Source organism: Myxine glutinosa, chromosome 12, assembly GCF_964187855.1.
Source record: "Myxine glutinosa chromosome 12, kmMyxGlut1.1, whole genome shotgun sequence".
Classification (NCBI taxonomy): Eukaryota; Metazoa; Chordata; class Myxini; order Myxiniformes; family Myxinidae; genus Myxine; species Myxine glutinosa.
In genome coordinates, this window is record NC_136272.1 from 46,830,706 (window position 1) to 46,845,874 (window position 15,169).

Here is a 15,169-nt window from a genome sequence, read left to right on the forward strand (position 1 = left end):
TTCCTCGTCACATACACAACCGGTCCACCAAGTTTCGTCCAAATCCGTCCATAATTCTTTGAGATATCCTGCTATGTATCGGTTTTAGCCGTACCACTCAATGGTGAAGAATCACTTAAAAAATAATATTAGCCGTATCCAGATGTTCATCTTCACCAAAATCGAATCGAATCTTCCACGTCACACACACAACCGGTCCACCAAGTTTCGTCCAAATCCGTCCATAATTCTTTGAGATATCCTGCTATGTATCGGTTTTAGCCGTACCACTCAATGGTGAAGAATCACTTAAAAAATAATATTAGCCGTATCCAGATGTTCATCTTCACCAAAATCGAATCGAATCGTCCTGGTCAGACCCCCAACCTCTCCACCAAGTTTCGTCCAAACCACAACTTTTTGAGATATCTTGTTTTGTATCGTTTTTGGCTCTATCTTCCAATGGTGAAGAACCACTTAAAAAATTATACTATCCGGATCCGTATTTTCACCAAATTCGAATCATTTCGTCATCGTCACATACACTACCTCTCTGCCAAATTTCGTCCGAATCCGTTCATAAGTTTTTGAGATATCTTGTTCACAGACAGACAGACAGGGGTGAAAACGTAACCTCCATCCACCTTCGGTGGCTGAGGTAATAACATGTACCGTATGTTCTCAGTGACCTACAATCCAACTACTGCCGGAACCCTGGAGGAGCCGACACAGTCTGGTGTTACACGATGGACTCCAGGAAGACCTGGGACACCTGTGCGGTTCCAGCATGTACGAAGAAAAATCAACCCGAGATACCTGCCAACAAACTTGATTCAGGTATGCTAGCATAAATAAAAATAGGACCGCTGGACCTGTAGCTTATCTAGGCCCTGGCATAATGTTGTAACCCAAATTTGGTATCATTGTGACTGTTGGGTCCGGAGAAAAATATTTTTGAAGGAATTTACTAAGTCCGCCATGTTGACACATTTCCGGTCACGTGATTGGATCGAGCTTTGCAATTCCCGCCACCAGACAGTAGAGGAACCTTGCTGGCAAATTTTAGCCGGTCGATCGGCTCAGCGGTTTGTCAAAAGAGACAATGGACGGACGGACGGACAGACGGTTCCCAATGACAATACCTTATCTGGAATTCCAATTCCAGCTAAGCTAATAAGTATAATCTATTGTATTTATATGGTGATGATACATTGGAACATGTGCATTATCAAATGTATGTTAAAGACGTTAGGAAAAGACAAATCGATGGTTTTAGGACATGGAGTTTTGGTTCGTCATACAGAAAATTGTTTTTCCTGCAACGGGGAGGATTACCGAGGAGAGTTTTCTCATACAACCTCTGGGAGGGCGTGTCAGCGATGGGACTCTCAACATCCTCATAAGCACGACCGCACTATGGAAAGGTGATACTGCTTTCTTTCACAGCACGTACCTCACATGACCAGTCACAAACTGTCATCACCAAGACATATGTACATACAAATATATATAGTCGTGGCCAAAAATATTGGTACCCTTGCACTTTTTTGAAATAACTCAGTTTTCTCCAAAAAAAATAAGTTGAAATTGACAAAAGTATCTTGTCTCCACAATTCTTTATTTCACTGTTAATATTACAGAACCTTTGTTTTTGATTCAGAACTTAATATTTCCTTTTAAATCAGAAAATAAAAAGAAATGGCATTGACAAAATTATTGACACCCGAGACTTAATATTTGGTAGCATGGCCTTTGGACAAAATAACTGCAGTCAAGCGCTTCCTATAGCCATGAATGAGCTTCCTCCACCTCTCTACTGGCAGTTTGGCCCACTCTTCTTGTGCAAACTGCTCCAGTTCTCCCAGATTTGAAGTGTTCCTGCTCCCAACTGCTGCTTTCAGATCTCCCCACAGATGTTCAATGGGATTTAGATCTGGACTCATTGCTGGCAACTTCAGAACAGTCCAGTGTTTTGTCTTGAACCATTCCTGGGTGCCTTTTGAAGTGTTTGGGATCATTGTCCTGCTACAAGACCCATGACCTTCGATGGAGACCCAACTTTCTGATACTGGGTTGAACATTGCACTCCAAAATGCCTTGATAATCTCCTGATTTCATGATGCCATGCACACGTTCAAGGCTCCCAGTCACACAGCAACAGAGGCAGCACAGCAACCCCAAAACATGACTGAACCTCCTCCATGTTTGACTGTAGGGAAGGTATTCTTTTCTTTGAAGACTTCATTTTGTTTTCTGTAAACATAGAGATGATGTGCTTTACTACAAAGCTCTAATTTGGTCTCATCTGTCCACAGGACATTCTCCCAGAAGGATTTTGGCTTGTTCAGAAGTGTTTTGGAAAACTCCAGTCAGGCTTTCTCAGCAGTGGGGTACTCCTGGGTCTCCTACCATAGAACCCCCTTTCATAGAGTTGGCGACGGATGGTGCGAGTTGAAACTGTCGTACCTTGTGTCTGAAGGTCAGCTTGAATCTGTTTGGCAGTTGATTGAGGTGCTTTCTCCACCATTCAAACAATCCTTCGCTACATTATTCGATCAATTTTTCTCTTGCGGCCATGTCCATGGAGGTTGGCTACAGTGCCATGGGCCTTATTGCGTACGGTGGACACAAACATGAAGGTCTCTGGAGATGGATTTGTAGCCTTGAGATTGTCCATGCTTGGCTACAATCTTGTGTCTGACCTCCTCAGACAATTCTCTGGTTTTCTTTCTTTTGTCCATGCTCATTCTGGTACACACAGTGACACAAAACAGCAGAATGACTCCTTTTCTCTATTCAAACTGGTTGAATGAGTGATTTTTATATTGCAGGTACCTGCAACTCACCACAGGTGAGTTCAATTCCAAAGTAAAGGAGAATCACCTGCTTGAAATCTAATTATTTCTAACAACTTCTAAAAGGTGCCAATAATATTATCCAGACCATTTTAGGATTTCTGTGTGGAATAAGCTACGATTTAGCAATTTTTTCAGCTTTTTTTGTTTTGTTCCACTGCAAACCAAATAAATACAAATGTGGATACCAAAATATTTTTTAATTTCAACAATTTTCTGGAAGAAATGGTGCATTATTTGAAAAAAGTGCAAGGTTGCCAATATTTTTGGCCACGACTATACATATCGTTCATTGTGCTTTCGTGTGTACGACTTGCATGGCTTTGGATCATAAGATTTGCCTGTTGAATATTTTATAATCTCATCTTTTAACATCTCTCAATAGCAATTGAGTAACTGATGTTTCTTCTCTAATGAAATTGGCAATGGATAATTGATTTCAGCATAATATGCAAATTTCATAATGAATAATAATATTGTTATGTGGTCACGGGTCTTCAAGACCGATGCACCGCCAGGCAGGTAGGGGGTGATAGGTCTCCATGTAACAGATCGGCATTCAAAACTGCACGGCCGTGGCGAATCCACCTGGCATAACTGAATGAGTCTGCTCGTAGTTTGCTTTTACTTTGTAGGCCCAACAGCCCGACTAACAGGTTAATTTGCCAATTCTTTATATGCTATCGACCCTGTTTCCCGATGTCCTCACAATGTTCATCAAAATAGAGGATTAATAAGAAAATTGGGCAGGGTAGACGAAGAGGAACATGGTAGCTCATGCGGCAAAATAAACTGTATCAAATGAATACTGAAGGTAGAGCGAAGTCGATGGCATGCAATCGCAAATCTCCACGTTTCACACCCAAAACAAAGTTGAAAGATGGCATAAAGTTCCACCAGGATTGACCCAATATTAAATTTTGAGTTAAAATAATTTTCCACCGTTTTGAGCCCTGTGAGCTGTGACCCTAAGTCCCCAACCCCTGGGGAATGAACCGGGGGTCAAATACAAAGAAACGTTGCATAGTTCATGCGTCCCTCAATGTTGATTGCATATACAAAGTTTCCTTTAAAATGTTTAAAAATATGCACGCAATTGCATTTTCTGGTGTTTGACCTGCCCCAGGGGGTGGGGCCAAAAATGATACTGCTCTTGCACCTTAATGATCATAACTACCAAGTTTGGAGAGAGCGTGACGAAAGGATGGACGGACAGGAGCAGATTTCAATATCCCCGGTTTCTTTTCAAAAAGCGTGGGAACAATAAACTCACATGCCCCCGGGACCTCGACGGTTTAAATATATGGGCTTAATGCATTCACTCAGGGTGACAATATTGACAGAGAAAGAAGACAATAAAAACATGATAGTGGACCACTGGACCAGCCAACATGTGATTTTACACTTTGGATGGCATTGTTTGTTGATGGCAGGCAACCATGCCACATCACTCATTCATAGGATGAGGAAGAATATGTGGGTGGACGCCCCCCTCAATTTTTATTTATAGGTCATTTGAAGGTCAAAAGGTCAAGTTTTAAAAAAATTTTAAATTGTGCATTCATTTAAATTGCATTAGATAGATCTACCTATAAAACTATCGTTATTGTAATGTAGATGTACCCAGCCTATATTAAAGATAAATTATCTTAAGTGTCCATTTATTATTTTCGATTTTCATATCCAGCCATAATTTGTGACTTATTTATATGAACCTTTCTATAATGTCTAGATAATTTTATATATATATATATATATATATATATATATATATATATATATACACACTACATGACCAAAAGTATGTGGACACCCGAACATCACACATCTCATTCCAGAATCATGGGCATTAACATGGAGTTGGTCCCCTAGCCACCCCCACCCCCTTTACTGCTATAACAGCCTCCACTCTTTTGGTAAGGCTTTCCACTAGACCTTGGAACATTGCTGCAGGGATTTGCTTCCATTCAGCCACAAGAGCATTAGTGGGTCGGGCACTAATGTTGGGCGATTAGGCCTGGCTCGCAGTCGGCGTTCCAATTCATCCAAAAGGTGTTCGATGAGGTTGAGGTCAGGACTCTGTGCAGGTCAGTCAAGTTCTTCCACACCGATCTCGACAAACCATTTCTGTATGGACCTCGCTTTGTGCACATGGGCATTGTCATGTTGAAACAGGAAAGGGCCTTCCCCAAACTGTTGCCACCAAGTTGGAAGCACACAATCGTCTAGAATGTCATTTTATGCTGTAGTGTTAAGATTTCCCTTCACTGGAACTAAGGAGCGAGCCCGAACCATGAAAAACAGCCCCAGACCATTATTCCTCCTCCACCAAACCTTGTAGTTGGCACTATGCATTCGGGCAGGTAACGTTCTCCTGGCATCCGCCAAACCCAGATTAGTCCGTCAGACTGCCAGATGATGAAGTGTGATTAATCACTCCAGAGAACGCGTTTCCACTGCTCCAGAGTCCAATGGCGGCGAGCTTTAGACCACTCCAGCCGACGCTTGGCATTGCGCATAGTGATCTTAGGCTTGTGTGCGGCTGCTCAGCCATGGAAAACCATTTCATGAAGCTTCCGACGAACAGTTGTTGTGCTGACGTTGCTTCCAGAGGCAGTTTGGAACTCGGTAGTGAGTATTGCAACTGAGGACAGACGATATTTACGTGCTACGTGCTTCAGCACTTGGCAGTCCTGTTCTGTGAGCTTGTGCGGCCTATCACTTCGTGGCTGAGCTGTTGTTGCTCCTAGCGACCTAGACGTTTCCACTTCACAATAACAGCACTTACAGTTGACCGGGGCAGCTCTATCAGGGCAGAAATTTGACGAACTGACTTGTTGAAAAGGTGGCATCCTATGACTGTGCCACGTTGAAAGTCACCGAGCTCTTCAGTACGGCCCATTCTACTGTCAATGTTTGTGTGTGGAGATTGCATGGCTGTGTGCTTGATTATCTCGACCTGTCAGCAATGGGTGTGGCTGAAATAGTCAAGTCTATGAATTATATGGGGTGTCCACATACTTTTAGTCATGTGTATATACCAGACATATATGTATTTGTTGTCATGGATACTAATCTTCAATTTGACAATTGCCTCCATTATGTAGCTTCAGACAATGAACAATACATGTTGGAAACAAGTTGTTGACTTCTCTCACACATTATCATTAACAAATCTGCCACAAGAGGGGGTGCTGTACAATGTATCATATAGGATAAAATCGGTGTTTATTGCAAACGTTGTCATCTATCTATAATTCCAGTAATCTCTGTGTGTGTGTGTGTGTGTGTGTGTATGTGTGTATGTCTGTGTGTTTGTCTGTGACCGCTGTTTCTCGACAACCACGGGTCCGATATACTTGAAACTTGCCAGGTATATTGCTGGGGACCCGAGGATGTGCCTTTTCAAGGTTTCATATTAATCGGACAAGTAGTTACCGAGCTATGTCCAAAAAACGATTCAACCAATCAGAGAGCAGCGAGTTATCACGTGTGCCGAACGTGGCGAACAGACTCTGCCTCGGACGGCACATTTGAGAGCGTATTCATTTATTTCACGTTGGCAAACTATGTTGCCGCTATGTTGGCGTTAAACTATGTTTTAAAACTAATTAAAACTAATTTGCGATTCTTTCGCTTTCCTGCGTGTTTGTGCACGCTATGGCGATTTCTTTACCAAACTCCGCAAGCCGTTCGCTTTGGACCAAACCATTTCATGTAAATAGAGGGGGGGGGGGATTGTCACCGTACTCGCAAGCCGTTCGCTTTGGACCAAACCATTTCATGTAAATAGAGGGGGGGGATATAATTTTAGATATAGATATAGTACGGGCATGCCCTAGTCTATCTATAATTCCAGTAATCTCTGTGTGTCTGTGTGTCTGTGTGTTTGTTTGTCTGTGACCGCTGTTTCTCGACAACCACGGGTCCGATATACTTGAAACTTGCCAGGTATATTGCTGGGGACCCGAGGATGTGCCTTTTCAAGGTTTCATATTAATCGGAGAAGTAGTTACCGAGCTATGTCCAAAAAACGATTCAACCAATCAGAGAGCAGCGAGCTATCACGTGTGCCGAACGTGGCGAACAGACTCTGCCTCGGACGGCACATTTGAGAGCGTATTCATTTATTTCACGTTGGCAAACTATGTTGGCGCTATGTTGGCGTTAAACTATGTTTTAAAACTAATTAAAACTAACTTGCGATTCATCGTAACTGTGATATGCGACCTTCCGGACAGTCAAATGAGGACGTCACTTCCGGACTTACGGATAGTCATAGTGACGACGTACTGATGCTGAACGTGGCGAGCAGACGCTGTAAGGTACGATCGATTGTAGTACACGTTTATAATAACTCTGCCGATACAGGCCCGATTAACTGCAGCGCCATCCGAGCTGCGGCGTCGGGACGATACATTCATTGTACGGTCACATCACGCACTTACGGGCACGCCCATGGGCCCATGGGCACGCCCATGCATGCATGGGCGAAGACATTTTTTTATTTTTTTTTGGCAAGGAACGGGCACCCACGTACGGGCACGTCCTAGTCGTTTTAATTTTAACAGTGACAGGGATGTATATTGTATGTCTAGGATTCTGAAAACATGTTCACATAAAAAGCTCGAGTTTATAAACAACTTTGTATCTGCACATCTTTTACACAACAAACACATTTAGAGAAAAATCACACTTTTGTGTTTCATTACGCCATACATGTATGACTGTATGTGTAAGACACAAAGCTTACCTGTTAATTATATAGGCTGGGTACATCTACATGATAATAAATATAGTTTTATAGATAGATCTTTCGAATGCGGTTTGAATTAAGGCGAAATCCTCAAAAATACAAAATTTGACCTTATGACCTTGAAATGACCTTCAAATTCAAAATTTCGGCCTCGTGGTGCCTTGTGATGTCTCCCCAGATGTTTGTCGCGTATCACCGAACCCTGAAGGATCAGGCGGGAACCACGGAATGGCAGGCAGGAACCAAAAGTCCACAGGTGGGAAAGATTGCAGCCTTAAGGACTGGAACATAACTCAGTGGAGAGCATACCACCACCAGGCTGCACAGTTTACGTTTTGTATCCCATGGAAAGGTCAGATCTGGATTCGGACCTGAACCAAAATATAATTAGCTCATTCTTGTCACCTTATCAACTCATCCACCAAGTTCTGTCACAAGTCATCCACAACTTTTTGAAATATCGTGCTGCATATCGTTTTTGGCCCCATCACTGAATGGTGAAGAATTTGTGAATCCCAAATTTGTGAATTTTAAAAATTCTCGTATCCGGATCTTCACCAAAATCTAATCATATAGTCTGTCTCACACACCCAACCTGTCCACCAAATTTCGTCCGAACCTGTCCATAACTTTTTGAGACATCCTGTTCACAGACAGACAGAGTTGAGAACATAGCCTCCATCCACCTTCGGTGGCGGAGATAAATATAATAATTTCTTAGTAGAAGACAACCGAGATGGAAGAGAATCGGGGATCGAAGACACGACCCAACAAATAATCACGATATAGAGTGATTATTTGTCCGGTCGTGTCTTGGGAATGGATATCGAAGACACGACAGAGACAGAGCCAATCCCAACCCCATATTCATACATATGTACACATACACGAAGTACCATGTACCTTGAGACATGTGAGGGCTCCGTTCTACCTTCTGAAACCCTCAAATGGAGTTAACAACCAATGACACAAACACACACACAACCAGGTGAGATAAAAGAAGCAGAAAGCTAATCGGAAGTCCCCAATTGGATGGGCAGTGAGCTAGGGCAGGCAGAACATCCAGTCAGATCCACACACCAGCAAAGAGATAAAGACCACGTGGCCAGAGACTTTGCCTTTTTGGATAGGATATTCCACTCGCCCTTACAGCAGTCTTTAGGACTCCCCACTTCCCAAATTTTGCTTCTGTATCCATCTTGTCTACTCCATGTGTTCTGCCCTACACCTCATCATTACCCGCTAGCCTTATTTGTCCGTGTCCGTCTATTTTCTCCATCAGCCCCGCTGGTGGGATTTCCACCTTCACTTTCTTATGTTGCGTCCTTATCCGTTCTGTGTTCAAGCTCTTCTACGAGACTTGACTCTGTGTTTAAAAAGAAAAGTATATGTTTGTACAGTATTTATGTACACAGAGAGGGGAGTTCATTGGCCATTTTATCTTTTGGCCAAGATCTGCCTGGAGGACTGTATCATGAAAAAACAAGATGCAGATCATTTGGCACCTCATTTGCGGATGGACAGGATAATGGCAGTCACAAAACTTGACTTCCTATATTCTTCCACAAGTCTTCAGAGTGAAACGTATAAGTAATTGACACTGCTTGCTCATGAATATCTGGAAATAAAAGGGAAAAAATCCCCACATACTAACCTCTAAAAATTGTTTGAAAGAGAACATGGGACAGAAATGCGAAAGTGGTTCAATGAGCAGAGGTGCCCTCAGACCCCAACCCAAAATATTGAAAGGCTTCCCCAGAGTTTTATATCATCATGACCTTCCTTGGGACCTTTGCTTGTACCAAACCACTACAATGTCTAATCTAGCGGAGCTTGTCAATGATGCAAGGAAACCTACAGGACGGACCGTGCAGCAACTCAGAGGTCACAGTGCACTCTCCTTCAAATTCACAGGACAACAACTGCCGGGGTGTATTGTTCCAACCAGCATTGTAAGATTCAGTCTTGAACATTGGTTTAAAGATAACTTTTCAAGGCAAAAATGGGATAGCACACAGTGGGAACTATGGGACAGCCAAAATTTTTGGCAACATCCATCCGAGGGATAACACACAAATTGATGAATACAACATGTACACTATTGTAGCAGCATAGCAAACCTGTTGTGCATTTTGTGATACAAGCACCAAATTTGGCACAAATGTACATTAATATGTTGCGAACATTTTCAGATATTGGGCCACTTGAAATTCCGTAATTTTTTTTTTCAATTTTTTTCAAATTTCGTAATTTCAAATTTTTCGGGTGACACCGTCACAATTTCGGTCTTCGAGGCCGGCCGATATAGTGGGGCGGCTTAGCCCAAATATTCAAAAGAATTGTGCATTTTGTGATACAAGCACCAAATTTGGCACAAATGTACATTAATATGTTGCGAACATTGTGTGGTCAGCAATGAAGACGAGAGTCTGAATTACATGTATGCAAAAGACCTTGTGAACCAGTGAAGCAAATACACGGGTAAGCATGAATTAAATCTAGGGCATGATATAATTTCCATGATGTTTACCTCTACACTCAATGGTGGAAGGAGGTAATGTTTTGATCCCAGCTTGTCTGTATGTCTGTTTGTCTGTTAGTCCACAAAATTCCAGACAAAGCTTGTAGTAGTGGTAGTTGTAGTGGTAGTTGTAGTGGTAGTGGTGATAACAGAAATTGTTATATAGAACTGAACTTATATTATTATTATATGCAGAAAATAACTTCATTTCTATATGCCCTGCAGTGGACAGGTTAATTGGTTTATGCACTGAAGGGGTCACCCTGGTGTGCACTGCTGTGTTCTGCCTCACTGAGTTGTTCAGGTATGATGTACTCAGCACAAGCTTCCGGTCGGCCCGGAGGTGGGGGTGCGGGGCCTGTCACGGAACGTCAAAACAAACGGCCTGCCGGGGCCGCCCAAAAGTCGGCGTGAGGGGCGCGTCCACTAATGGAACGCCTCTCGCTTCCCAGATCGAGGGCCACGTGGTCAGGAGAACCTCGTCCCTTCCGGTCACACTTTGCCTATCGGCCGGCCTCGAAGACCGAAATTGTGACGGTGTCACCCGAAAAATTTGAAATTACGAAATTTGAAAAAACTTTGAAAAAAAAAATTACGGAATTTCAAGTGGCCCAATATCTGAAAATGTTCGCAACATATTAATGTACATTTGTGCCAAATTTGGTGCTTGTATCACAAAATGCACAATTCTTTTGAATATTTGGGCTAAGCCGCCCCACTACACCAAATAAAACGTATTTACAGTATACAAGGTTTTCTATTGCAATTGCATTACTATCCCAGTCACTCTCATACCCCAGGTTTCCAGAGAGTGGCCTTTCAGAGAACTTTTGTCGGAACCCAGATGGGGAGGCGAAGCCATGGTGTTACACCACCGACCGTGACAAGCGCTGGGAGTTCTGTCCGATAACGCGCTGCGGTGAGTCCTTCCTAACTTATGGTGACCTAAAATTCCAACAATCACAATTGTACACCGCTCCTTTCCTGTTCCATCTCCAGGCATTGCATGATGTCATCGCCGGGAGCAGAAAGGGGCCCGGCGATGAGGCTTGCCAAAACGGAGTACTCAGTTTTCACTACTTTGTTTTCTTTGTCTTTCTTGTTTGTTTGTCCAGACGATATCTCAGACATCCTTTGAGCGAGGAAGCTAAAATTTGGGCACAATAGTGACCGTACTTACTTTGGCAAAAAAGTTATTTTTGATTTTGTGATTAATCAATTAATTATTATCGATTTATTAAGAACTTATTTATATTCTTTCTCATCGTGTGTGTGTGTGTGTGTGTGTGTGTGTGTGTTTGACATTTATTTTGGTGAGGCTTCTCCCGCTGATTTGTCATTATTTTTTGGTGGAAAATCCACTATACTGTTTCTCATATATTTATATGTTTATTCTTTGTTGATGTGATTTAAATGTGTTTGTTAAACTACATTTATATGATATTTTATGTTTGTTCAGCTACATTTCAAAACATGAAAACCACAAACAATATAATTAATTGTACAGTAACGGCTAGATGTTACAAGTTAAAAGAAACTAAATAATTAATTACATACATGTAAAACCTCAAATATAGTTTACCTATTGACCTGTAGCAAATGTGCGATGCAATATGTTGGTGCATTGATGGGTTGACTGACTGCCTGGATGCAACTGAGGTTGTGGATCTACTGATGTACCATCTATTGATGTGGATCCATGATCGAGGTTGTGGATCCACCGTTTGGAGAGCTCCTGGGCTGAAAGGATCGAAACCTTGAGGAAGAACGGTGCCCAGCTGATGATCCGTGCAGTCGGGAAACTAGTCAGTTGCTTATGGGTTAAGGTTCTTGCTTTAGGTGGAGAAACCGTACCATGAAACTTTAAAACCGTACCATGAAATTGTAAACCGTTTGAGGTTTACAATTTAAATAAAGTTGAATATGGAATGTTGTGAAATTAACATCATTTACAACAATCCTTTAAATTATTTATATTTAAGTTTAGGAACAACCGATACTGTACAATTAATTGTGTGTGTATGTGTGTGTGTGTGTGTGTGTGTGTGTATGTATATTATATATATAATACACACACACACACACACAAGGGTTGCCCAAAAAGTTTTGCAACACAATTTTTTTATTGCCAGTAATTTATTATAGAATTATTTGAACATACTCATCGGATAACTAGATGTATTCATTGCACTCCCCATTTTTCTACATAATCTTCGTCAACTTTAACAGCCTTGTGCCAGTGAGAAACAAGAGCATGTATCCTCTTCTTGTACCAGTCTGAATCCTGCACTCGCAGCCACTTCTTCACTTCTTCAATAACCACGTCAACACTCACAAACCTTTTGGCCTTTCTCAGAACCTGCAATTTGTGAAACCCAACGAATAACAGTGCTTTTATCAACAGCATTGACTCAGTATACATTTTTTAACCGCCTGTGAATGTTCGTCACCAACTCCTTCTCCGCCACAAGAAATTCAATAACAGGCCGTTGTTTAAAATACTCATCACCACACAGCGCCATTTTGACGACCCCCCACGCATGCCGAGAAAACGTATTGTTCCGCGGAGCTGCAGTAGTAAGCTGGACATTCAAAATTAACCACAGAATAAGTTGCAGACATTTCCTGTTGATTTTGACTACAACAACAGGCATTTTAAGGCCATTTTCCCTGCAAGAGCAGGGGTTAGCCTTGCGGTCCCCATGACAATGTTCTCCATTTTGCCCTATTTTCTGCATCTCCCCTTGTTAACTCCCTTGCCCGCATTTCTTCTTCGACCATCTTTAGCCAAGTCTTTCTCGGTCTTCCCCGTCCTCTACTTCCTTCTACATTCATTTCCATCACTCTTTTCAACCAGTCACTTTCATCCTTCCTCAACACATGACCAAACCATCTCAACCTGTTTCTCTTCACAGCATCCATCACAGGCTCTATTCCCATCATCTTTCACAATTCATCATTTGTCTTCCTCTCTCTCAACGATACTCCACACATGAACCATTCGCATTTCCACCCTTTCCAGCCTTCTTTGCTGCTCTACGTTCATTACCCATGTCTCACTCCCATAAATCATAACACTTCTCACACATGCAGCACACACCTTTCCCTTCAGCTTCAATGACACTACCCTCCGCGTCAGCACGCCACTCAGTTCCCGAAACTTCTTCCATGCACATCTCACTCGAGCAACCGTTGCAGAATCTGATCCACCTTCTCCATTCAGCATGTCTCCAAAGTAACAAAATGTTTTCACACCTTCCAGCTTCACGCCATCTCCAAGATCCAACTCAACATTTCCTCCATCTGCAGCTCCCTCTGTGCACACCTTACACTTGAATGTAGCTGCCACACTGGTTAATGACCCTCTCAAACCACTACATTTTTTATCAACCCACTCAGCGCACATTGTACATTGAATGGAATTCACTCCGACACCCTTCCTGCACACAGCACACGGCCACTTCCCAGTTCTTTCCACCTCACCACATGCTTTACCCCATGCCTTCACCTTCGTTTTTCCGATATTCACCTTCAGACCTTTTGTCTCCATACATTCCTTCCACTTGTTCATCTTCTCCTTCAGTCCATCCATACTTTCTGCAATCAACACCAGATCATCTGCATACAACAACTCCCACGGTAAACCCTCCTTTACGTTCTGAGCCAGCACCTCCATCACAGCTACAAATAGTAGTGGACTTAGTACCGATCCCTGATGCACTCCCACCTTCACCTCAAACTCACCACTGTTCCCGTCCTTACAGCTGTGTGCGCTCTTTCTCACTCACTCACTTGTTGATTTTGACTGAAGTATAGAAAATGTTGCAAAACCTTTTGGGCAACCCTCGTGTATATATATATATATATATTGTTACAGACGCGGCTTTAGATGTTATATTGACCGAGCGGTGGTGTATTTAACCGCGTCCGAACAGTTACTCCCCGATTAGAACCCGATTCCACCCGACGTTGACCAGATCGCCCCACAGATATTCAATCGGGAAACCTCTAAAGCGACCGAAAGAGAATGAAAAAGAAGAAGAAGAAGAATACGGAGGAAGAACAGATTTATTATACACACACAAGCAATGGATGGAAGAAGCAGTAACACAGCGAATCGTTAACTTACACTATTCATTTTTACTTAACCCCAAGACAACGAGCAGGACAGGACGTTCACACTTACACAGGGGATATTGCAGGCAGGTAGGGCTTGAGGTGGATTGCTTGAGAGGGAGGCAAAGTCGGAAGGCAGCAGCTTTCAATTCCTCGCGGTTTTGGCGGGAAAACCCTCCGTCGCGTATCCGCTGCGGTAGACGTCACGCGCTGGTTCGGCACACCTGCTCCTCTTCTTGTGGTGGAGCCGTCTCCCTCCTTTCAGCGCGTCTCTCCAAAGCTGGTTTCCTTGCCGAGTACCTCTCCTCTTTGGCTTGGAGCGTTTCGCATCTCACCGCTCCTCTTGGTGCCGCCTCTTTGCTCATCTCCCAGGTCATCTCTTAAAGCAGTCCCTTACAGTCACTTTTATCACCTCGGGCGAAATCAAGCCGCCGGCTCCGAGGGCACGCCTACCGGGTCGCTCACCGCGGTGCTGATTGGCTGTTAGGGCTGGTTCACTCCTTCCCTCTTATGACGAGGTGGAGACACGCCTTTCTTCTCCGACTCAAAGCACATGGGCAATGGCGGCCTGCGGGATTGAAAACAACTCCCCTTTTGAAAGGAACTTTGGAGAGCGGAGATGTTTGGGGAAATTGGAAGGGCCTACGCTTATTTTGTTTGATACAATGCAAAGTCAATCTAGTGGGAAACACATATTTAGCCTACATGGAATAAGGAAATACACTATTTAAAAGATATATCGTGACCTGCGTGTAAGTTTCATGGAATTAACTAGGAGGACGGCTGCGACCATTATTTACATTACGAGGATGTTACCATACTTTTGTAACGTTCACATTGTAACGTTTCCACATTCGTTACACTTCCTCCAAAATTGTTACACTTCTCAAAAACCGTTACACTTCTCAAATTCGTTACACACTTCTCAAAATCGTTACAATA

The 15,169-nt window shown here is 42.9% G+C and overlaps 1 protein-coding gene across 1 annotated transcript in view; it reads left to right on the plus strand.

Moving 5' to 3' along the window:
* The window catches only part of LOC137437858 (apolipoprotein(a)-like), a 110,633-nt gene that overhangs the window by 71,932 nt on the left and 23,532 nt on the right, over positions 1-15,169 (plus strand). Inside the window, exons 9-11 of the mRNA XM_068132534.2 lie at positions 665-816; positions 1,283-1,403; positions 10,912-11,030. Coding sequence (XP_067988635.2) covers positions 665-816; positions 1,283-1,403; positions 10,912-11,030 — 392 coding nt within the window. The remainder of the gene's footprint in view (positions 1-664; positions 817-1,282; positions 1,404-10,911; positions 11,031-15,169) is intronic.